Source organism: Vulpes vulpes, chromosome 10 (assembly GCF_048418805.1).
Source record: "Vulpes vulpes isolate BD-2025 chromosome 10, VulVul3, whole genome shotgun sequence".
NCBI classification, from domain to species: domain Eukaryota; kingdom Metazoa; phylum Chordata; class Mammalia; order Carnivora; family Canidae; genus Vulpes; species Vulpes vulpes.
Genome location: NC_132789.1, coordinates 55,067,379 through 55,091,565, shown reverse-complemented (window position 1 = coordinate 55,091,565; position 24,187 = coordinate 55,067,379). Strand labels below are relative to the sequence as shown.

Sequence of the window (24,187 nt, the reverse complement as noted above, 5' to 3'; positions counted from 1 at the left end):
AGGTGGTATCTCATTGGGCTTTTGATTTCTGTTTCCCTGATGCCAAGTGGTGTGGAACATTTATTCATGTGTCTGTTGGCCGTTTGTATGCCTTCCTTTGAGAAATGTCTGTTCTTGTCTTCTACCTTGTTCTTCTATTTCTGGGCTGGATTTTTTGGGTTTTTTGGGGTGTTGAGTTTGATAAGTTCTTAAAATTTAAATTCAATTTTCCAATATATGGTATAACACACAGTGCTCATCACATCATATGTCCTCCTTAATGCCCAACACCCAGGTACACATTTTGGATAGTAGTCCTTTATCAGATAAGACATTTGCAAATATCTTCTCCCGTTATGTAGGTTGCTTTTGGGTTTTGTCCACTGTTTCCTTTGCTATGCAAGGTTTATATCATGATGAAGTCGCAGTTGTTCATTTTTGCCTTTGTTTTTCTTGCCTTTGGAGATGTGTCTAGCAAGAAATTGCTGTGGCCGAGGACACAAAGGTTGCTCCTGTGTTCTACCTTAAGATTTGGATGGATTCCTATCTCATATTTAGGTCTTTCGTCCATCTTGAGCCCATTTTTGTTTATGGTGTGAGGAAATTGTTCAGTTTCATTCTTCTGCACGTGGCTGACCAATTTTCTGAATACCATTTGTTGAAGAGACTGTCTTTTTTCCATTGGATACTCTTTCCTCCTTTTTGAAAGATTAGTTGACCATAGAGTTGAGGCCCCATTTCTGGGTTCTCTATTCTGTCCCATTGATCTATGTGTCTGTTTTTGTGCCAGTACCATCCTGTCTTGATGATTACAATTTTGCAACCCACTTAACCCCAACGCCCTGCCCTTTCCAACACCCTGTGTTTGTTTCCCAGAGTTAAGAGACTCTCTTTTTCTATCATCCTCACTGATATTTCCACTCATTTTATCTCCTTTCCCCGTTAATCACTTTCACTACTTTTATATTCCCCAAATGGATGACACCATAAAATGTTTGTCCTTCTCAGATTGACTTGCTTCACTCAGCATAACACCCTCCAATTCCATCCAGTTGAAGCAAATGGTGGGTATTGTCATTTCTAATGGCTGAGGAATATCCCACTGTATACAGAGACCACAGCTTCTCTATCCATCATCTTTCGATGGACACCGATGCTCCTTCCACAGTTTGGCTATTGTGGACGTTGCTGCTGGAAACATCAGGGTGCAGGTGTACCAGTGCTTCACTGCATCTGTATCTTTGGGGTAAATCCCCAGCAGTGCAATTGCAGGGTCGTAGGGCAGATCTATTTTTAACTCTTTGAGGAACCTCCACACAGTTTTCCAGAGTGGCTGCACCAGGTCACATTCCCACCAACAGTGCAAGAGGGTTCCCCTTTCTCCACATCCTCTCCAACATTTGATGTTTCCCGCCTTGTTAATTATGCTCGTTCTCACTGGGGTGAGGTGGGATCTCATTGTGGTTTTGATGTGTATTTTCCTGATGGCCAGTGATGCGTGGCATTTTCTCATGTGCTTGTTGTCCATGTCTATGTCTTCCTCTGTGTAATTTCTGTTCATGACTCTTGCCCATTTCATGATTGGATTGTTTGTTTCTTGGGTGTTGGGTTTAATAAGTTCTTTATAGGTATTGGATACTACCCCTTTATCTGATGTGTCATTTGCAAATATCTTCTCCCATTCTGTAGGTTGTCTTTTAGTTTTGTTGACTGTTTCTTTTGCTGTGCAGAAGCTTTTAATCCTGATTAAGTCCCTATAGTTCATTTTTGCTTTTGTTTCCCTTGACTTCATAGGTGTATCCTGCAAGAAGATGCTGTGGCCAAGTTCAAAAGACTGTTGCCTGTGTTCTCCTCCAGGATTTTCATGGATTCATGTCTCACATTTAGATTTTTCACTCATTTTGAGTGTATCTTTATGTCTGGTTTAAGAGAATGGTGTAGTTTCATTATTCTGCACGTGTCAATGTTCCCAGCACCATTTATTGAAGAGACTCTCCTTTTTCCAGTGGATTGTCTTTCCTGCTTTGTCGAATATTAGTTGACCATGAGTTGAGGGTCCACTTCTGGATTCTCTATTCTATTCCATTGATCTATGTGTCTGTTTTTTGCCTGGACCACACTGTCTTGATGACCACAGCTTTGTAGTACAACCTGAAATCCGGCATGATGATGCCCCGGCTCTGCTTTTCTTTTTTAATATTCCCCAGGCTATTCAGGGTCTTTTCTAATTCTACACAAATGTTAAGATGATTTTTTCCAACTCCCTGAAGAAAGTCCATGGTATTTTGATAGGGATTGCATTAAATGTGTAAATTATCCGCATTGCATTGACATTTTCACAATATCAATTCTTCCAATCTATGAGCATGGAATATTTTTCCATCTCATTGTGTCTTCCTCAATTTCTTTCAGAAGTGTTCTGTAGTTTTTAGGGTATAGATCCTTTATCTCTTTGGTAAGGTTTATTCCTAGGTATCTGATGCTTTGGGGTGCAATCGTAAATGGGATTGACTCCTTAATTTCTCTTTCTTCAGTCTCATTGTCAGTGTATGGAAATGCCACTGATTTCTGGGTATTGATTTTGTAGCCTGCCATGCTGCCGAATTGCTGTATGAGTTATAGCAATCTTGGCATGGAGTTTTTTGTATTTTCTATATACAGTATTTTGTCATCTGAAAAAAGGGAGAGTTTGACTTCTTCTTTGCCAATTTGAATGCCTTTTATTTCATTTTGTTGTCTGATTGCTGAGGCTGAGGACTTCTAGTCCTATGTTGAATAGCAGTAGTGAGCGTGGACATCCCTGTCTTGTGTCCGATCTTAGGGGAAAGGCTCCCAGTGCTTCCCCATTGAGAATGATATTTGCTGTGGGCTTATAATAGATGGCTTTTAGGATGCTGAGGAATGTTTCCTCTATCCCAACGGTCTGAAGAGTCTTGATCAGGAATACATGCTGTATTTTGTCAAATGCTTTCTCTGCATCTATTGAGAGAATTATATGGTTCTTGTTTTTTCTTTTACTGATATGATCAATCACATTGATTGCTTTACAAGTGTTGAAGCAGCCTTGCATTCTGGGGATAAATGACACTTGGTCATGGTGAAGAGTCTTTTAAATGTACTGTTGGATCTAATTGGCTAGTGCCTTGTTGAAAATTTTTGCATCTTTTTTATCAGGGATATTGGTCTATAGTTCTCTTTTCAGGTGGGGTCTTTGGTTTTGGAATGGGGTCTTCGTCTGGTTTTGGAATGAAAGTGACGCTGGCATTGTAGAATAAGTTTGGAAGTATTCCATCCCTTTCTATCTTTCAGAAGAGTTTTAGTAGAATAGGTATTGTTTCTTCTTTAGACGTTTGATAGAATTTCCCTGGGAAGTCATCTGGCCCTGGACTTTTCTGTCTTGGGAGGTTTTTGATGACTGCTTCAATTTTGTCCCTGGTTATAGGCCTCTTCAGGTTTTCTATTTCTTCTTGTTACAGTTTTGGTATTTTGTGATTTTCCACAAATGTGTCCATTTCTTTTAGATTGCCTGATTTATTGGTGTATATTTGCCCATATTATGTTTTTAAAATCATTTGTGTTTCCTTGGTATTGGTTGTGATCACTCCGGTTTCGTTCATGATTTTATTAATTAGAGTCTTTTCTCTTTTGTTTTTAATAAGGCTGCCTAATGGTTTATCTGTCTTATTAATTCTTTCAAAGAACCAACTCTTGGTTTTGTTGATCTGGTCCACAGTTGTTCTGGTCTCTCTTTCATTGAGTTCTCCTCAAATCTTTATTAACTCTCTTCTTCTGCTGGGTGTAGGTTTTATTTGCTGTTCTTTCTCCAGTTCCTTTAGGTGCAAGGTTAGCTTGTGTATTTGAGCTTTCTCCAATTTTGGGGGGGATGATTGTATTACGATGTATTTCCCTCTCAGTACTGCTTTTGCCATATCCCAAAGATTTTGAATGGTTGTATCTTCATTCTCATTAGTTTCCATGAATCTTTTTAATTCTTCTCTAAGTTCCTGGTAGACCCTTTCATCTTTTAGCAGGATGCTCTTTCACCTCCACGTGTTTGAGTTTCTTCCAAATTTCTTCTTGCGATTGAGTTCTAGTTTCAAAGCATTATGGCCTGAAGATATGCAGGGGACAATCCCAATCTTTTGGTATCAGTTAAGGCCTGATTTGTGACCCAGTATGTGATCTATTCTGGAGAAAGTTCCATGTGCACTTGAGAAGAATGTGTATTCGGTTGTGTTTGGATGTAAAGTTCCACCTGGTCCAGTGTATCATTTAAAGCTCTTGTTTTGTTAGAGATGTTGTGCTTAGAAGATCTGTCATTTACAGAAAGTGCCATGTTGAAGTCTCCCAGTATTAGTGTATTATATAAGTATGTCGTTACTTTGGTTATTATTTAATGGATATACCTGGCAGCTCCCACATTAGGGGCATAAGATTCATGATTGTTAGTTCCTCTTGCTGGATAGACCCTTTCAGTATGATATACTGCCCATATTCATCTATTACTACAGTCTTTGTGATAAATTTAATTTATCTGATATGAGGATGTCTACCCCTGCTTTCTTATGAAGGCCATTTGCATAGTAAATGGTTCTCCAACCTTTTATTTTCATGCTGTAGGTGTCCTTATGTCTAAAATGAGTCATTTGTAGACAACAAATAGGTGGGTCTTGCTTTTTTATCCAGTCTGAAACGCTACGCCTTTTGATAGGATCAGGAAGCCCATTCACTTTCAGAGTTACTATTGAAAGATATGAATTTAGTGTCATCATGATACGTATTCAGTCCCTGTTTTTGTGGATTGTTTGATTTCCTCTCTCTTTTACAGGGTCCCCCTTAATATTTCTTGCAGGGATGGTTTGGTGGTCACATATTCTTTCAGGTTCTGCCTATCTTGGAAGCCCTTTCTCTCTCCTTCTACTCTTAATGAGAGCCTTGCTGAAAGAGTATTCTTGGCTGCATGTTCTTCTCATTTAGGACCCTGAATATATCCTGCAGCCCTTTCTGGCCTGCCAGATCTCTGTGGAGAGGTCTGCTCTTAATCTGTTTTTTCTCCCTATATAAGTAAAGAGTCTCTTGTCTCTCCTTGCTTTAAGGATTTTCTCTTTATCTCTGGAATTTGCAAGTTTCACTATTAAATATTGAGGTGTTGAATGGTTTTTATTGATTTTACGGGGGACTTCTCAAACTCCTGGATCTGAAACCCTGTTTCCCTCCCCAAATTAGGGAAGGTCTCAGCTATTATGTTTTCAAATATGCTTTTTGGTCCTCTGTCCATCTCGGCATCCTCTGGAACCCCAATTAAATGTAGATTTTTTTTCCTTCTGAAGCTGTCATTTATTTCTCTTAACCTTTCCTCATGGTCTGTTAATGGTTTTTCTCTTTTTTCTTCCGCTTCCTTCCTTGCCATCGACTTGTCTTCTATGTCACTCACTCGTTCTTCTACCTCATTAGCACTGTCGTTAGGGCCTCCAGTTTGGATTGCATCTCATTTAATTGAATTTTAATTTCAGCCTGATCAGGTCTAAATGCTGCAGTTTGAAGTCTCTTAAATCCTTTATGCTTTTTTCCAGAGCCACCAGTAGCTTTATGATTGTGCTTCTGAATTGGCTTTCTGCATTGAATTGTTATCCCAATTCTGTAACTCTGTGTCAGAGAGGACTGTTTCTGATTCTTTCTTTTGTGTGAGTTTTTCCTTCTAGTCATTTTGCTCAGTGCAGAGTGGCTGTATGAGCAGGCTGAGTCAAGAATATCAACTGCGACCTAAGTAAATTTTACCTTAGATGGTTCTGATGAAGTCAGAGACCAGAAATTGGAAACAAAGATCAGAAGAAAATAAAACAAAAGGACTACTAAAGTGAAAAACAAATTTTAAAACAAAGTAGTAAGAAATAAAAGGCCAGGAATCCTAAGGAAGATGAGAAAAACCAGAACAGAAAGAAAAAGAAAAAAGAAAAAAAGAAGAAGTAGGAAAAAAAATGGGGACTGGGAGACGGTGGTGAAGAAGTTGTAATGGAGGGAGAATGTAGTCTACCTGAGAGGTTCTGAGGGTGATCCTCTTGTTTCTGAGTATATTAACTTCTGTATGTTAGAAGATGCTCCGTCCCAAATTTATACAAACCAGAAATACTTGTAGAGGGCCCAGCCATTGACCACCAAAACATAAGCGAGATAAAAGGGTGGGGCAGAATGTCCATGAGGAATCTCACAGAATGCACCAGCACAGTGTTCCACTTGGTTCTGCGTGCATACGGGTCATGATTTAGAAGGTATTAGCTTCTGCCATTGTAGAACAATATGAGGCAGAGAAAACAAAACACACAAAACAAAATAAAACAAAACAAAAAAATATCTTGTATATCTCCCAAAATTAAGTTGAATATGTTGAAGGGAATCTGGAAGGGGAAAATATATCTAGGACCTATAATTGTAGAAATATGAAAGTCAAAAAGGAAGAGTCTTAAAAATGAAGAGGTGGTAAAATACTGTAACTAAGAGGGAAAAGAGGGAAAAAAATCGGAAATTTACAGCCTGATAGAAAAACGTGTTGTACTGGAAAAAGGAAGAAAAAAAAAAGAAAAGGAGGGGTACCCTCTGATTCTTTATACTGTAAATCCCTCGACTTCCCCTGGCGGTTTTCAGCGCTGTTGGGTCAAGGACTTGCTCTTCCCTGTCTTTCCAGCTGGTCTTCTGGGGGAGGGGCTGCTGTGCTGATTCTCAGGTGTGTGCACCTGGGGAGATGCCCCAACCCCTGTCAGGTGCATGGCTCAGTGGGAACTCTTGACCCCCTGAGGCCCTGCTCCCTGGCAGCCCCGCTCTGTCCCAGGCACAAGGTGACACCAGGAGGGACAACACCACTGGCGGTGGCCAGCTCTCCAGCCCTGGAGTCACTCCCCTAGTATCACCCACAGCTCCTAGTCCACACTGGCCTAGCTGCAACTGGGGCGGGGCGCTGACCTGCACAGCTTGGGGTCACTGGGGGCAGGAGCGTCCTCGCTGTCCTATCGTCCCCCCTCCCCTGGGGTCCCGCGGGGCAGGAGCCTCCCCACCTTCCTGTGTTCTTCCCCTTCCCCTGGGATCCCCAGGGGCAGCAGCGTCCCCACCGTCCTGTCCTCCCCCCTCCCCCTGGGGTCCCCCATGGCAGGAGCATCCTCTCCGTCCTGTCCTCCCCCTCCCCCTGGGATCGCCCCGGCCGGAGCACCCACACCGCCCTGTGCCCTCCCCCTTCCCCCTGGGGCCCCCGGGGCAGGAGCGTCCCCCCGCCCTGTGCCCTCCCCTTTCCCCTGGGGCAGGGGGGTCCCCCCGCCCTGTGCCCTCCCCCTTCCCCCTGGGGCCCTTGGGGCAGGAGTGTCCCCCCGCCCTGTGCCCTCCCTCGTCCCAGGGAGCGCAGGGTCAGGCCGTGTCCCCCTGCGCCCTGGGCTCCGGGGCCTGCGCTGCGGAATCGCGCTCCGGGTGAGGCTCCCAAAGGAGCAGGGCGCAGCCCTCCCGCAGCCCCCTGGCTCCCCTAGACCCCCGGGCGCTGCAGCCCTTTCCTGAGCTCCCCGGGTGGGTGTGCTCTCCCCGGGCCCCTCCGGGTCCGTGACCCCGTGACCCTGGAGTCCCCGCTGCCCCCCTCCGGTCCTGCGGGTCTCGGGAGCGCCTTCCCTCCGGGATGGTCCTGGCGGATTTCTACACGCCCGCCCCTCCGGGGGCTCTCCTGTGCCCGCCCCCATTCCGGCCCCTGGGCCCCTCCCCGCGCAGGTCTGTTTCATTTTTCCACCTTCCTACCTGCTGGAAGCGCAGGCGCTCCCGCTGCTTTCCCTGGAAATCTCAGGTCGACTTCGTAGGTTTCAGGATGATTTGACAGTTATCTAGGTAAGCTGGGGGGGCGGGTGCCCGGGGACCCTACTCCTCTGCCACCTTGCCCGCCTCCCATCTGAACTGTTGTTGCACCTCAGGGGCTTCATCGTTCGTTCATTATATTTTATATATAATCGTTCATTTATATTTTACAGCGATACAGACAGCCAAACCGGCCTGCTTCTAATGGAGCTGGATGGATGGGACTTTACCAACTTTGTTACCCAAAAACTCCAATCCTGGGGTGCCGGGGTGCCTCGGTGGCTGAACACCTGCTTTTGGGCCATGGTGTGATCCTGGGGCCCGGGGATCGAGTCCCACATCAGGCTCCCTGCAGGGAGCTGCTTCTCCCTCTGCCTGTATCTCTGCCTCTCTCTGTCTGTGACTCTCATGAATAAACAAATAAAATCTTTTTTAAAAAATGAACAACTCCAATCCCTGGGGGAAAATATATTGCCAGTAATGTTTTTCTACTTACATATTCATATATTTTTAATTTTTAATGAACATATATTGTTTTAGTAATTAAAAAACAGAACTTTCTTTTTGTTTGGATAATGAAGATTTTTTTACCAAATGTAACAGTATAGTCCATCTTGTTAATATTGAGATATTGTTAATATCTTCATTACACTGCTATGTTCTTATTCCGAGCATCAATGTTTTCAACAAATATATAGTAGCAGTATAATGGTCTTGGAGAGCATCCTGAGGCAGTAGTATTTTCCCTAAAAAAAAACATTAATCCTAGCTAAATGAAGGATAAGTGACAAAACGAGTAGAAGTCTGCCTGGCTAAGATGCAGAGAAAGAACAATAAGGAAACTTAAAATCTAGAAACATAACTCATTTTTATTATGTGTATATATAAGCCTTTTGTATGTTAGATGATTATTATCATGCTCTCTTATAAAATATTAGAGAAGTCTACTGTTTTGTTCATTTCCAAATGAAAATGAGAAGTCAACTCAAAATTTAGGAATCATAATTTCAATCAGAATATTTGAGTTCTTAGAAGAGAAGTCATTGTAGCTTTGAAGATGAAAGAGGGTCATCAGAGAGAAAAATCACCAAAGAAAAGAATAAAATTTTTTCACCATCAGTCCATCCTGTTTACCTGAAGTTTTCATCATTGTTTTCCTAATTCATTTATGCGTATTAATTTCTGATGCTGATAGAAATCTATTCCCCTCAAAGTCTAATTACATTATGTTATCAAAGAAAACATAAGACTAAAGCTCTGAGCATATGAAATGCTCTAGCTCTTTAATGGATAGAATCCTAGTTTTAAAATTGAAAATCTAACTTAAGTAAATAAATTTATGAACTTAAATATTCTACTCTAACTTTTATAGTCTGAATCACAGTCAGTAATAGAGTTCTTAATGTCAGGGAATAGTCAGTGGATGTCTAATAAATAATTCACCAAAGGATCATGACAGCCAATATATCCAGCTCTTCTTTATATGTACTAAAAAAAAATGGTGTAATGGAAAAGAACTCTGAATTATACGACTAACAAAAGCAGCATCCTACTAACATAATTTTAACATAAGCAGAATTAGCAAATACAGAAAACACACAAAAATGGCAAAGGAGATAATAATCTTTTTTAAATCACACAACTAGATGTCTATCGATTCCATCAACCTAGAATCCCTTTCCTCCAAGTGTGCTTTCACACTGGAGGATATAAGTTAGAGACGGGCTATGAGAACCACTATTTGGCTGGAAACTTCCTCTGGAATGAGAGGAGGTCTCATTTAGTAACCAAACTCTGCTGTGAATTCATAAAAATTTCTCCTAAGATGTGACAAAACCTGGGGCTCTGTCACCAATATTTATTTCCATCTTAATTTCTTTGTGTTTTCACCAAATAGGGGGAGAGTGTGGTGAGAATTTAAAAACTCAAATGAGAGAAGTAATGAAGGTATTATTACTGCTGGAAATGCTTCCTACTTTAGGACAACGACCTCAGAAAGGTTGTAGAGTATGTCACTTATCTTTCACTTCTCTACATAAAATATATCTGTTGACCAACTTCCTCATGGCCGTCTTTACTTCTTTATTTCTCAAGGTGTAGATAATGGGATTAAGTAAAGGGAATATCACAGTATGGAACACAGACACAACCTTATCGAGGGAAAACGAGTCAAATGGTCGAGCATAAATGTAGATAGATGGTCCAAACATGAACACCACAATCGTGATGTGGGAATAGCAGGTGGACATGGCCCGACTGGTACTGTCACCCGAGCCTGAGTGTTTCCTCAACATGGCCAGGAGGAAGGCATAGGACATTAGGAGAGCAATGAAGCATACTACAGAGATCAGACCACTGCTAAAAATCATCACTAACTCCTCGGGGAAGGTATTGGCACAGGCAATGCGGACGACCTGCGTGATATCACAGAAGTAACTGTCTAACTCATTGGGCCCGCAGAAGGGAAGTCGGACAATGAGGACCACTTGTATTATAGAATGAATGAAGCCCCCCAACCAGGAGAGAGCCACCAGGATACAGCAGAGACGTCGATTCATGATAGTAGCATAGTGGAGAGGGCGGCAGATAGCAGCATAGCGGTCAAAGGCCATTACTGTGAGCAGGAACATCTCGGAGGCCCCAACGAAGTGCAAAAAGAAGAGCTGTGCAATGCACCCACCGAAAGAAATCCTCTTTCTTTCCACAAAGAAGTCTACGAGCATTTTAGGGGCCGTGATGGAGGAGTACCAAATGTCAAGGAAGGCCAGGTTAGCCAGCAGGAAATACATGGGTGAGGTCAGGTGAGGGTCCAGCCTGATGGTGCAAATAATAAGAACATTTCCTGGGAGGATGAACAGATAGAAGGACAGAAATATAACAAATAGGACTAGTTGTACCTCTCGAGTCTGGGATAAGCCAGTGAGAACAAATTCCGTCACCCTAGTGTAATTTGCAGGTTCCATTTCTTCGCTTGTGTAAAAGAATATGGCTATAAAAAATAAAGAAATTACAATTATTCCAAATAGCATTTATCTAGATTTATTTTACTGCTGCTGAAATCAGCAGATTGGTCTGTATCATTAAGACACTGTATTAGGATACCTTTGAGTGTCCCATTTGAGGTCTGATAAGCCAAGATAGGGAAAGAGTAACTGGTGACCCGACAATTAGAAACACTGAAACCATATGAAGCGTGGCACGTGTCTGAAACCAAAATCCCGATGTATTAATGTTATTAATTTCTATTTTTTATGAAACTCAGCAGTGCGTTAATCCTGTCCCTGTGTATCTACCTTAGCAAGCAATGTGTGCAGCTACTTAGGAGAGAAACCAAATTGTACACGGGGAATGGGAGGAAAAGCAGCCTGTTCTTTCTAGATTTGTTGTTGTTGTTGTTGTTGTTGTTGAGAAATCTAGCCAACTTGGAGACACGTGATTGTGGTCTAATGGCAGGTACACTCATCTGGCAGTATTTTCATTTTAATCTTTAAAAAAGATGCCGGGGCTTCGAGTGGAGTGAGGGGACATTTCCTCCTTTGCCGAAGCCTGCCCAGCAGACTCCTTGGCAGCACGCAAGCCGCCACACACGAGATGCAACAGTGCAGGCTGTACGTGAGAACTTTTCAGGCTGTGACCAAATATCATTACCCCACTGGCCTTGCATCTTAGCCACTGTTCCGGGAAGGTGGGGACGAGATACAGTGATCTGATGAGCGGGTGTGCTTGCCGTCCAAGCTGACCCCTCCTGCCACTTCAAGGGGACAGTGGGAATAAGGTTTCTGCGAAACTTTTACTCAACTCCTATTAATTGAACCTACCCCAGTATTAAATAGAATAAAGCCCATCCAGTAAAAATAAGATAATCACCCATTTACCACATATGCTTCCTCTGTTAATAGTATAAAACCTGCCCATGAACATAAGCAGTTCTTATAATCAACAGCCAATATTGAAGAGTTGTTTCAATTCTCCTGATGTGCTATTTTATAATACTGCCTCTCCTGAGAGGGTCAGCATAGAGAAAACAAAGTTCCCATTCTGTAAAACCAAACAGATGGAACAGCATCCAGGCACTAAAGCTTAGATATACTATTAACTGACGAAACCTCATGTTTCTTCCTTGCAACCTACAACTCAGTTTGTGAATAGTTTTAACAAATGTAGGCTACTTCCTGATCTAATATGTTATGAATCATTCATAAAGGAGAGATGGTCCCCTACAAACAGACACACTAAGAAAAAAACGGTCCTTGCCAGCAACCTGACACAAAAGGCAAAATATAAAAACACTCAGAAAGCTCAGCATTATGGGACTATTTAGCAAAAGGGTAAATATTCCTACGTCCATTCATAGCCCAGGGTAGGTCTCAGTGATGTAATCAATCATGTTTAGTAAGATAAAGAAATTTAAAATTCTGTTTAGAATTTTAGTCAATAGTCTTTCAAAAAAAAAAAAAAAGAAAAAAGAATTTTAGTCAAGAGAAAGATAATGCTGCCAGTTTTCAATCCTCAACTTTCTTAAAAGCACAATTATCCAGACTGACATATTTCCTAGAAATCCAGAAAGCAATGGTTTTACCTTATTTACCCGAAGAAGGTTCCTAATAGCCTCCATAAAACTTTACACATGACATTGAAAGCTTTATCCCAAAATATATAGCTTCTGCATCACTTCTATAATATTCATTTATTCAACAACTATTTAGGGAACAGCTACTCTGTGCTAACTGCTAAGAACACAACAATGGACAAAGAAGACAGTTTCTGCCTCACTGAACTTTCATTTTAGAAATATAGACAGACAACAAATTAGTAAGCAAACAATAAACAAATGAGCTGTAAATAAGCAAAATAAATAATTACCGCTATTAACAAGAGAAAGAGAGGGAAGTAAAGAGGGAATGAAGATAGGTAATACATAGTAGAGGCATGGGGGTAGTGATGAGAAGCATCTTTGAACTGATGACATGTCAATTAACTTTGAAAGCAGGAGAAAAGCATTTTAGGAACAGAGAAGAGCAAATACAAAAGTCCCGTGATCGGGAAAAGTTTCTAGGAACTATAGAAGACCTGCAATTTCCTGAAGCACAAGAACAGAGTAGAGAGAGCTGAGGACCAAGTAATGTGATCTTTAAAATCAAAATTAGGTTTTAACAGCTTCTAATATATTTTGGAACATATTGTTATATGGCTTATAATATAGCTTAACAAGACTTGTGACTTAGAAATATCACTGGCCACTTTGCAAATGAATTGAAGTAGGATTACACATAAAGCAACATTTATTAAGAGAAATGTCTTCTTTAGAAAATATTTAGGAGATGCAATTGGCAGGATTTACTGCTGAATTGTAGTCATTGCTGGAATTGTACCAAAGCCACTTGGAATTTGAGCACCATAATGGCAAACTATTTAAAAAATGTAACTTTATATCTTCTGTATCTAAAATGAGGTTCAGGACACCTGGTTAGCTCAGCAGTTGAACCTCTGTCTTCGGCTCTAGTCATGATTCTGAGATCCTGGGATTGAGTCCCGCATCAGGCTCCCCACAGGGAGTCTGCTTCTCCCTCTGTCTGTGTCTCTTCCTCTCTCTCTCTCTCTGTCTCTCTCTCTCTCATGAATAAGTAAATAAAATCTTTTAAAAAATAAAGAGTATACAATGGAATATTACTCTGCCATTAAGAAATGACAAATACCCACCATTTGCTTCAACGTGGATGGAACTAGAAGGTATTATGCTGAGTGAAGTAAGTCAATCGGAGAAGGACAAACATTATATGTTCTCATTCATTTGGGGAATATAAGTAATAGTGAAAGGGAATATAAGGGAAGGGAGAAGAAATGTGTGGGAAATATCAGAAAGGGAGACAGAACATAAAGACTCCTAACTCTGGGAAATGAACTAGGGGCGGTGGAAGGGGAGGAGGGCGGGGGGTGGTGGTGAATGGGTGATGGGCACTGAGGGGGGCACTTGACAGGATGAGCACTGGGTGTTATTCTGTATGTTGGTAAATTGAACACCAATAAAAAATAATTTTATTATTAAAAAAAGAAAAATAAATAAAGAGTAAAATTTAAAAAACGTAAAATGAGGTTCATCCAGCACATTCAAACTACTAATAAAATTTGAATGAATCTGCCCTGAATATTTAGAAATGTTTTGTCCACGCTCTAAGAAAAGTTTGGAATTGTGCCAATATAATCTGGAGCAAGGAATTATGTTTGTGGGAAATCTGGGGGGAGATAAACCCTCCATGGAGGCTGAGTTAGGGCATTTCCTTCCTAGGCTGCCATCTAGAAAGCGTTAGCTATTCCAAGCCAGCACTTACTCTTAGAGCAGCTAGTTGTCAGGAGGGTTTTACTTTATCCTGCCTATACTACACCTCCCGTCTCTTGATACAAGCCTGTTCCTCTTTTTATTCTCTTTAAATAAAAATTGTGTATATTTAAGGTGTACAACACAATAATCTGATACATAAATACATAGTCAAATGAATACTATCACCAAGCTAATTAACAGAATCTCTTCACACAATTACCATTTTTTTTCAGTGATAACTCCTGAAACCTAGACTCTTAGCAAATTTTTGGTCCTCAATACAGTATAATTAATAATAGTCATTATTCTGTACATTAGATCTCCAGACTTATTCATTCATCCTACATAACTGCAATGTAGTTTTTGATCAACATCTTCCTATATCCCCCACCTCCTTGTCCCTGGTAATAAGCATTCTACTTCTCCATGGAAAAAGGAAATATGATATATATGATATAATAATATAGATAATAATATATATAATATACATAATATATATAATAATATAACAATAGTAATATACATATAATTCTGTCTTTAGAAAAAGGGACCCTATCATTTGCAACAACATGGATGAAACTGGATGTTATGCTAAGTGTGAAATAAGCCAGACAAAGATCTCATGTATATGTGAAATCTAAAAAAGCCTGTTCCTCTTTTAACATCTAGTGAATTCCCATTCTGTGTTTAATGTAGTATCTAGAGAATGACTACAGAGATACCCAGAAGGATCAAGGCTCTCCCTACAGGTGAGTGAACTGTGAACTCACCTCAAGGGAACAAGTGCTTTAGGGAAAAGCGAGAATCTGTGCAAAACTTCTTCCTTACCAACAATGCAGTGTTCATCCATGTATCTATACAAGCTCTTAGTAATCACACGGAGAACAGTTATCTTGACAATTTGAGGAATTAGGGAGGCTACCACAGATTCTGAAATAGTAAAAGATTTAAATGACTCAAAAGATACTGAGTTACCCTCATACAAGAGGCATTTTAAAAATATTAGCTATCATCCATGACCACTACTGATTTCTCTTTCCTTAGATGTGAATGAAGAAGCCAGTGTTTCCCAGAGTAAAAGTCATTCATCGTAGCCCCTCCTGGAAACCAAAAACTCACAATGGAAAGAACTTCTTTCAGACCCTATTTCAATAACATGAGGTAGAAGGAGCAAGCTGAAACTGAGAGGCTGGGAAGACGGAAGAAAAGGAAATGTTGTGCTGATGAAGGGGAAGAAAGCTGTAAATGAAAGAGGCATTTATTACTCTTGCATTTATTCTGAGGATGAAAATTGCCCATCTTTATGAGTCCACCAGTGAAGCATTCATTTACATGAAAAGGCAAAATAATTTTATAATATATATATTGTATATATATATATATATGTATTATGCATAATTAGATTCAAATGAAGGTTTATTGAAAATTCTTCCCCAGAAAAGAAAAGTACTTCATCCTTTCAAACATGCTGATCATGGGACTATGTTAAAGGCTATGTACATGGTAGAGCTTTAGCCTTCCCTGAGCCAGGGGACAGAGCAAAGGAGACCCTAAGAAATGGAGACTACGATCAAGTGAGGAAGGGAACCTAGAGGCAAGCATAGTAGGGAGGTACTAGATTTTTAGAAGCCAGAGATATGTGGAGTTTATTTTTAAAGAATACTCTACCTCAATAAGAGACCCATGTTAGAGCAAACCATTCAAAAAAGATATTTTTAGAACAGTAGGATAAGAAATCACAAAGTTATTTGAAACCTTTTGTTTTATATTTATGACTTTTATATATGTTGCACACAGGCGTGCACATGTAATATCACATATTTCTTTAATTTCTCCAATATTTTTATAAAGAATTGAATTTTAAGAAAGTGTAGGGTATTTATGTGACATATACTTCTGTTTGAAAGGCAGCTATAAAGAACATTGAACAAGAATTAAGACACTTAGATTCCCATGATAGCTTAGCCACCAAAATCTACATGTCCTTAGGAAGATCATTCATCTTCCCTCTACAAGTTTCTTCCTGGCAGCATAAGGAATCTCAACTAGAATTTTAACGAATAATCTAGCTGTATAATTCTAGAATTCTATGAAGATAAAAGTGGATTGAGAGTCAAGGCCCCAGAAAGGTAGATTAAGAACAATGTGAGTGACAACGCGGAGGGATGGTTCATCCCTCAATCCCTCAATCATCACTGTGGATATACATAACATGTAAAATAAATATCTTAAATTCACTTTTCCTCTTCCTAAGATATCAAGCTTACCTCTCTTATTTGATAAGATAGTGATGAGGTAGTTTACGAAAGCATCTCACCATATAGAGGGATATGTGCAGACCAGGGATCTTGAGCCTCACAAATAAACCAGCAGCAGAGAATACCAAAATGTAGCAAGTATCTTGATTTCCTATATGCTTTGTGGCTCACAGTAAACTAGGCAAGAAGAAAGCATTAGGATTGGAGAAGGGCTGATTTCAACATGAGAGAATCATTTGCTGCTTGTGCATTTCTCTTAAAATAGACATGGAGTGTGGGTGCTTTGTTTCTAGTCACATCTGACTAGTTACTAGCTATGTGACCTCGAGAAACTCACCCACTTCTCTCTCTTACTGTGTCCATTAGTGCGGATAGTGGAGATGGTCATAGTACCTACCTCATAGGTACTATTGTAGGGATTAATGAGCTAATACATGTAAAGCTCAGAAAAATACCTCATAGTTCATACTTAAGTTATTATTACTGTTGTCATTTTGATGATAGTGATACTTATATTCCCTTTACAAAGAAGCAATCTCAATAGAGAAACTATTATTCTTATATATGATGTCCAAAATATTTCCCTTTAATGTCTGTTTAGACTTCTCTTATGCCCACTCTATCTCTAGCTACTCATCTTGGATCCAGAAAACAAAATCTAAGAAATGACTTAGAGAAGAGGACAAGAGCATTTGACTTCTAAGTACTACTATCTCCTCCTGCCTTCCCAGACTACAATCCTAGGTGACTGTTGATAAATCATTATTGTTGGACCACTAAGAGTCCAACTCTTGGTTCAGCTCAAGTCATGATCTCATAGCTCATGATCTCATGGGTCATGAGATCAAGCCTGGCTTTGGGCTCCCCACTCAGTGAGGAGTCTGCTTTTCTCTCTCCTGCTGCCCCTTCCCCTACTGTGAACACTCGGTCTCTGTCTACAAATAAGTCTTTTTTTAAAATCACTATTGTTAAATCATCCAGCTAGTCTCAGAAGGCTTTTTTTCTCAAAATGTCTGAAATTTTGTATGAATAATTTCTAACAAACACCAGAGAAATCTGGGCTCTCATAGTAATACTCTGTTCACAACTCAAAAAAACAAAAAACAAAACAAAACAAAACAAAACAAAACTTGACGCATTGCCTTGTAGCTTTTCAGTTCATATTTTAGCCAAAATAAAACTGAAACTCTGAGCCCCGTGAAGACATGAAGCATGTCTCGCTTAGATATCTATCTAGTGCCTAAGATAACTTCTGGCACATTATGGTCTTTAATATGTGTTTGTTGGATGGATGAATGGATGGATAGATGGATGGATGGATGAATGGATTTGTAAGTGAACAAACTAGTTGATGACATTATACGAAAAAATTCTCAAATACTTCTAAGATTGTTTTATTATTACATTTGGTGTTTCCTGAGCCTGCTTCATGATTCCTGATCTGTTTCCCGGAGTCGTCTTTTTAAGATACATATTTTATCTATATTAATTTCAAATAAGAGTCTCTGCTTTTAAGTTTTTTTCTTTATTCACTTCCAGAGCTGTTGCTGCTATGAACTCCAGTCTGTTCAAAATGAAACATGACAGGTCCTATCTCCCCCTTCTTCTTCACAGTGGTCATCTTGAAGAACCATATGCACTCCTGACTGACTTCACTTCAGGAGTGACAGTATTCAGGGGGGCCCGGGTGGCTCAGCGGTTGGTGCCACCTTCAGCCCAGGGCCTGATCCCTGGAGACCCAGGATCGAGTCCCGCATCGGGCTCCCTGCATGGAGCCTGCTTCTCCCTCTGCCTCTCTCTCTCTCTGTGTATCTCTTATTAATAAATAAATAAATAAATATCTTTAAAAAAAGAAGTGACAGGATTCAAAATTTTGAAAGATAAGACCCATAAATTAGAAGAACCTTCTCTGATTGAAACTGTTTAAGAATGGCTCATTCTGTAAATATGAGATAACCCAGTTATCTTCTCAATGCCCTGTTCAGCCTTGGGCTCAAAATGCCTTACCTATTTGTACACCATGGCTAAGGTCTGCTCTATATGATTATGATCATCATGTTTCCCTAATACCTTTCCTTACCAGAAGCCTCTACTTCTTAACACTATTCTTTGAGTATTTTACAGAGTTATTCCCATTATTACATCTACCGCATTGTCTCAAAAAATAGTTTATGTAAATAATAGAATGCCATTCTTCCACCTACCAGTTGCTGGTGAGAGTTCTGGTATAGTCAGGAACTATAGTGGGGATAGAGGTGCCTCTTTCCCCATTTACAACAGAAAGCTTTGTCTTCTAATTCTGGTATATATCAGTTCCTTCCCTGATGTAACAATGAGCTAACTAGCATCATGGATTATGACTAAGAATTCCAATTCTCTGGAGTCCACAGCCAGCCAGCTAGGAATCAAAACACTGAGGGAATAATTTAAAAGTTGATGTGTGCATCACCCAAAGAAATGCACCTGAATTTCCCATAACAAATAAGGAAAATGGCTCATTTACCTAGATTAGAAGTAGAAAATGTTATGGTGTATGGTATGCTCTCTAGACTATGATGAGTATTTCCAATTGTGCTGTCTCAAAGGACTATGTCATTCAGAGATGTTGCATCCTTGGAAAAATGGAGATCTATCAAAATCTAATATTACATGAATTGCTTAAACTCTACTGATGTTTGCAGTAAAGACCTTAAGTAATAACTCCTTAATATTTCTGACTTTTTTCAGTGTCCTCTACATGTGTTTAATGATTACCTACTATATGTCACACACCCTACACAGTGTAGTAGACACCAGGCATATAATGATGAATAAGAGAGAAACTATCCTTATTTTCCTAAATCAACCTATAAATGACTGTCCCATCTATGAATCACAAATACTTGTCAATACCTTTCACTTAGAAATGTTCTCTGACAAAGAACTTAAGAGTCTATCTCAATGGTATTTCATCAGCTCTTTATATTATACACTCTGTGAAACGCAGATAACAGAATTACCTTTAGTAAAGTTGCAGATACAAAATTAATACACAGGGGATGTATGGGTGGCTCAGTGAGTGGTTGAGTGTCTGCCTTTGGTTCAGGGTGCGATCCTCGGGTCTGGGATGGAGTCCTGCATCAGGTACCTGTGGAGAGCCTTCTCTCTCTGCCTATGTTTCTGCCTCTTTCTCTCTCTCGCTTTCTCTGTCTTTCATGAATACATAAATAAAATCTTTTAAAAATTAATACACAGAAATTGGTTGCACTTATATACACTAATAACAAATAGCAGAAAAAGAAATTAAGAAAATATCCCATTTGCAATTACATCAAAAAGAATAAAACATCTAGAAATGAACTTAACCAAAGGGGTGAAAGAACTATACTCTGAAAACTATAAAATACTGATGAAAGAAATTTATGACAATGGGAAACAAATAGAAAACTATTCTATACCCATGGGTTGGAAGAATTAATGTTGAAAAGGCCATACTACCCAAAAGACATCTGCAGATGCAATGCTATCAAAATGCCAACAGCATTTTTCACAGAACTAGAACAAAAAAATCCTAAAATGTGTATGGAACCAAAAAAAAAGACCCAAAATATCCAAAGCAATATTGAGAAAAAAGAATAAAGATGGAGGAATCATACAATCCTAGATTTAAAGATATACTAAAGTGGTAGTAATCAAAACATTTGCTGGCACAAAAACAGGTACATAAATCAATGAAACAGGATAGAGAGCCCAGAAATAAACACATGCTTATATGGTCAACTAATCTATGACAAAGGAGGCAAGAATATACAATGGGAAAAAGACTGCCTATTCAATAAATGGTGCTCAGAAGACTGGACAACTCCATGGAAAAGAATGAAACTGGACCACTTTCTTATACTATATATAAAAATAAACTCAGTATGGATTAAAACCTAAATGTGACACCCAAAACCATAAAACTTCCGAAAGTTTTCTTTGACAGTCATTTATTTGGCATCAGCCATAGCAACATTTTTCTAGATATGTCTCCTCAGGCAAGAGATACAAAACTAAAAATAAAATATTGAGAATACATCAAAATAAAAAGTTTCTACATAGCAAAGGAAAAAAACCAATAAAACAAAAAGGCAACCTACTGAATGAGAGAAGATATTTGCAAATAACATACCTGATAAGGGGTTAATATCTGAAATATATAAAGAACTTACACAACTCAATATAAAAAAGTCCAATTTAAAAATGGGCAAAGGTTAAAAAAGAAAACCATAGCTGGGGGCATCACAATGCCAGATTTCAGGTTGTACTACAAAGCTGTGGTCATCAAGACAGTGTGGTACTGGCACAAAAACAGACACATAGATAAACGGAACAGAATAGAGAATCCAGAAGAGGACCCTCAACTTTACGGTCAACTAATAATATTCGATAAAGGAGGAAAATCTCTCCACTGGAAAATACAGTCTCTTCAATAAATGGTGCTGGGGAAATTGGACATCCACATGCAGAAGAATGAAACTAGACCACTCTCTTGCACCATACACAAAGATAAACTCAAAATGGATGAAAGATCTAAATGTGAGACAAGATTCCATCAAAATCCTAGAGGAGAACACAGATAACACCCTTTTTGAACTCCGCCACAGTAACTTCTTGCAAGATACATCCATGAAGGCAAAAGAAACAAAAGCAAAAATGAACTATTGGGACTTCATCAAGATAAGAAGCTTTTGCAAAGCAAAGGATACAGTCAACAAAACTAAAAGACAACCTACAGAATGGGAGAAGATATTTGCAAATGACATATCAGATAAAGGGCTAGTTTCCAAGATCTATAAAGAACTTATTAAACTGAACAGCAAAGAAACAAACAATCCAATCATGAAATGGGCAAAAGACATGAAGAGAAATCTCACAGAGGAAGACATAGACATGGCCAACATGCACATGAGAAAATGCTCTCCATTACTTGCCGTCAGGGAAATACAAATCAAAACCACAATGAGATCCCACCTCACACCAGTGAGAATGGGGAAAATTAACCACGCAGGAAACCACAAATGTTGGAGAGGATGCGGAGAAAAGGGAACCCTCTTACACTGTTGGTGGGAATGTGAACTGGTGCAGCCACTCTGGAAAACTGTGTGGAGTTTCCTCAAAGAGTTAAAAATAGACCTGCCCTACGACCCAGCAATTGTACTGCTGGGGATTTTCCCCAAAGATACAGATGCAATGAAATGCCGGGACACCTGCACCCCGATGTTTCTAGCAGCAATGTCCACAATAGCCAAACTGAGGAAGGAGCCTCGGTGTCCATCAAAAGATGAATGGATAAAGAAGATGTGGTGTATGTATACAATGGAATATTCCTCAGCCATTAGAAATGACAAATACCCACCATTTGCTTCAATGTGGATGGAACAAATACCCACCATTTGCTTCAATGTGGAGGGTATTATGCTGAGTGAAATAAGTCAATCTGAGAAGGACAAACATTATATGTTCTCATTCATTTGGGGAATATAAATATAATGAAAGGGAATATAAGGGAAGGGAGAAGAAATGTGTGGGAAGTATCAGAAAGGGAGACAGAACATAAAGACTCCTAACTCTGGGAAACGAACTAGGGGTGGTGTAAGGGGAGGAGGGGGAGTGGGCGTGAATGGGTGACAGGCACTGAGGGGGGCACTTGACAGGATGAGCACTGGGTGTTATTCTGTATGTTGGCAAATTGAACACCAATAAAAAATATGTTTATTATAAAAAAATAAAATAAAAGGAAATAAAAGGAAATAAATAAATAAAAATAAAAATGGGCAAAGGATCTGAATAGATATTTTTGTATTCAGAAGACAGCTGGCCAACAGATGCATGAAGAGATACTCAAAATTACCAATCATAGAGAAATGCAAATCAAAATAACAATGAAATATCACCTTACACCTGTCCGAATGTCTAGAATCAAAAAGATAAGAAATAAAAAGTATTGATGAAGATATGGAGAAAAAGGAAATCTTGTGCTGTTTATGGGAATGTTGATGGGAGTGTAAATTGGTTAAGCCACTATGTAATACAGCATGGAGGTTTCTCAGAAAACTAAAAATAGAAATACCATATGATCCAGTAATTCTGCTACTGGCTATCTACCCACAGAAAATGAAACTACGAATTCAAAAAGATATATGCACCCTTAAGTTTTTTACAGCATTATTTCCAATAGCTAAGATATGGAAGCCACCCAAGTGTCCACTGATGGATGACTGGATTAAAAAAGATGTGGTATATATCTACAATTGAATACTACTCAGCCATAAAAATAATGAGATCTTGCTCTTTGCAACAACATGGATGGACCTGGAGGGTATTATGCTGAGCGGAATAAGTCAGAGAAAGACAAATGCCACGTGATTTTACCCACATGTGGAATCTAAAACACATGAATAAATAAAAAGCAGAAACAGACCCATAAATACAGGGGGAAAAGCGACTGTTGCCTGAAGGGCGGAAGTTGGGGGTTTGACAAGATGGGTTAAAGAGATTGGGAGACATAGGCTTCCAGTTATGGAATGAATAAGTCACAGGGATAAAAGATAAAGCATAGGGAATATCGTCAATGGCATTGTAATCATGTTGTAAGATGACAGCTGATAGCTGCACTAGTGGTAAGAGTTGCATAATGTATAGACTTATCAAATCCCTATGGTGTACACCTGAAACAAGTGTAACATGTGTCAATTGCATATCAATTTAAAAAAGATAGGGAAATGGAGGAAACTTAAATGCATATCACTAAGGAAAAGAAGCCCACCTGAAAGGGCTACATACTATATGATTCCAACTATATGACATTCAGGAAAAGGCATTGAAAAGATCAGTGATTGCCAGGGCTTGGGGTGAGGGAGGTGGTGGAGATAGGGAAGGATGAAAAGGCAGAGCACAGAGAATTTTTAGGGCAGGGAAACTACTCTGTATAATAATATAATGATGGATACATGTCATACACATGTCCAAACCTACAAAATATACAATACCAAGAGTAAACCATAAAGTAAATTATGGATGTCGGCTGATTATGAGGTGTCCTAACAGCTATATCACTCTGCTGGGGGACGCTGATGAGGGAAACTATGATTGTGTGGAGGAAGGCAGTGTATAGCAAATCCTTGTACTTTTCCTTTAATTTTCTGTGAATCTAAGACTGCTTTAAGAAAATTAAGTCTTAATTCAAAAAAATAAGGAAAAAGAAAAATCTATCCTCTTTTGAGTTCCTCTATCTACTCTCTCTTCAAGTCCCTTCAGACATAATGGTGATAACAGCTCTACTGCTTCTAACCCCTGTTTATAGTACTGCCCCATGTGACTCCTCCATATCTACAGTTTTACAGGGTCCCTCTGTGAATTTCCCTTTGTGAATTATTGTATTTTGAGTGTGTCATCAGTTTTCTGTTAGCGTCCTAAATGATACAATTTTCTATAAATGTATCCTTAAGCCCATCAACTTGTCCATTCTATGCCTTTATAACTAAGATGCTCCATTTTCATCTTAGATAATATAAACTCCCCCTCTTCTCTCTGTTTTCTGAAGTCTCCCTTCCCAGGGCTTCTACCCTCTGCTTTCATCCATTTCTATTGCGCCTATGTTTGCTGTTTAGCTCTCATCTGAAAGTGCTTTAGGCCACACCTACACTGAATTCTTCACCCTCTTTTCCCCTTTGTTGTTTTTGCTGGAACACATCCTCCCATACTTTCAAAGAAAGCGTCCCTATAAATTTTATAAATCTTGGCATGACTGAAAAGATCTTATTCTGCTTTCATACCTGATTGATGGTTT

At 39.4% G+C, this 24,187-nt stretch overlaps 1 protein-coding gene across 1 annotated transcript; it reads right to left on the bottom strand.

The window, feature by feature from the left end:
* Nucleotides 1-9,812: 9,812 nt before the first annotated feature.
* LOC112914973 (olfactory receptor 4M1) lies at nt 9,813-10,763 on the bottom strand. Its single transcript, XM_025992275.1, has one exon. It carries the CDS (start codon nt 10,761-10,763, stop codon nt 9,813-9,815), a length of 951 nt encoding a protein of 316 aa, XP_025848060.1.
* Between the last annotated feature and the right edge of the window lie 13,424 nt (nt 10,764-24,187).

Bases quoted from the DNA above. Each gene is read 5' to 3' on its own strand.
- LOC112914973 (XM_025992275.1), bottom strand. From the start codon at position 10,763: ATGGAACCTGCAAATTACACTAGGGTGACGGAATTTGTTCTCACTGGC.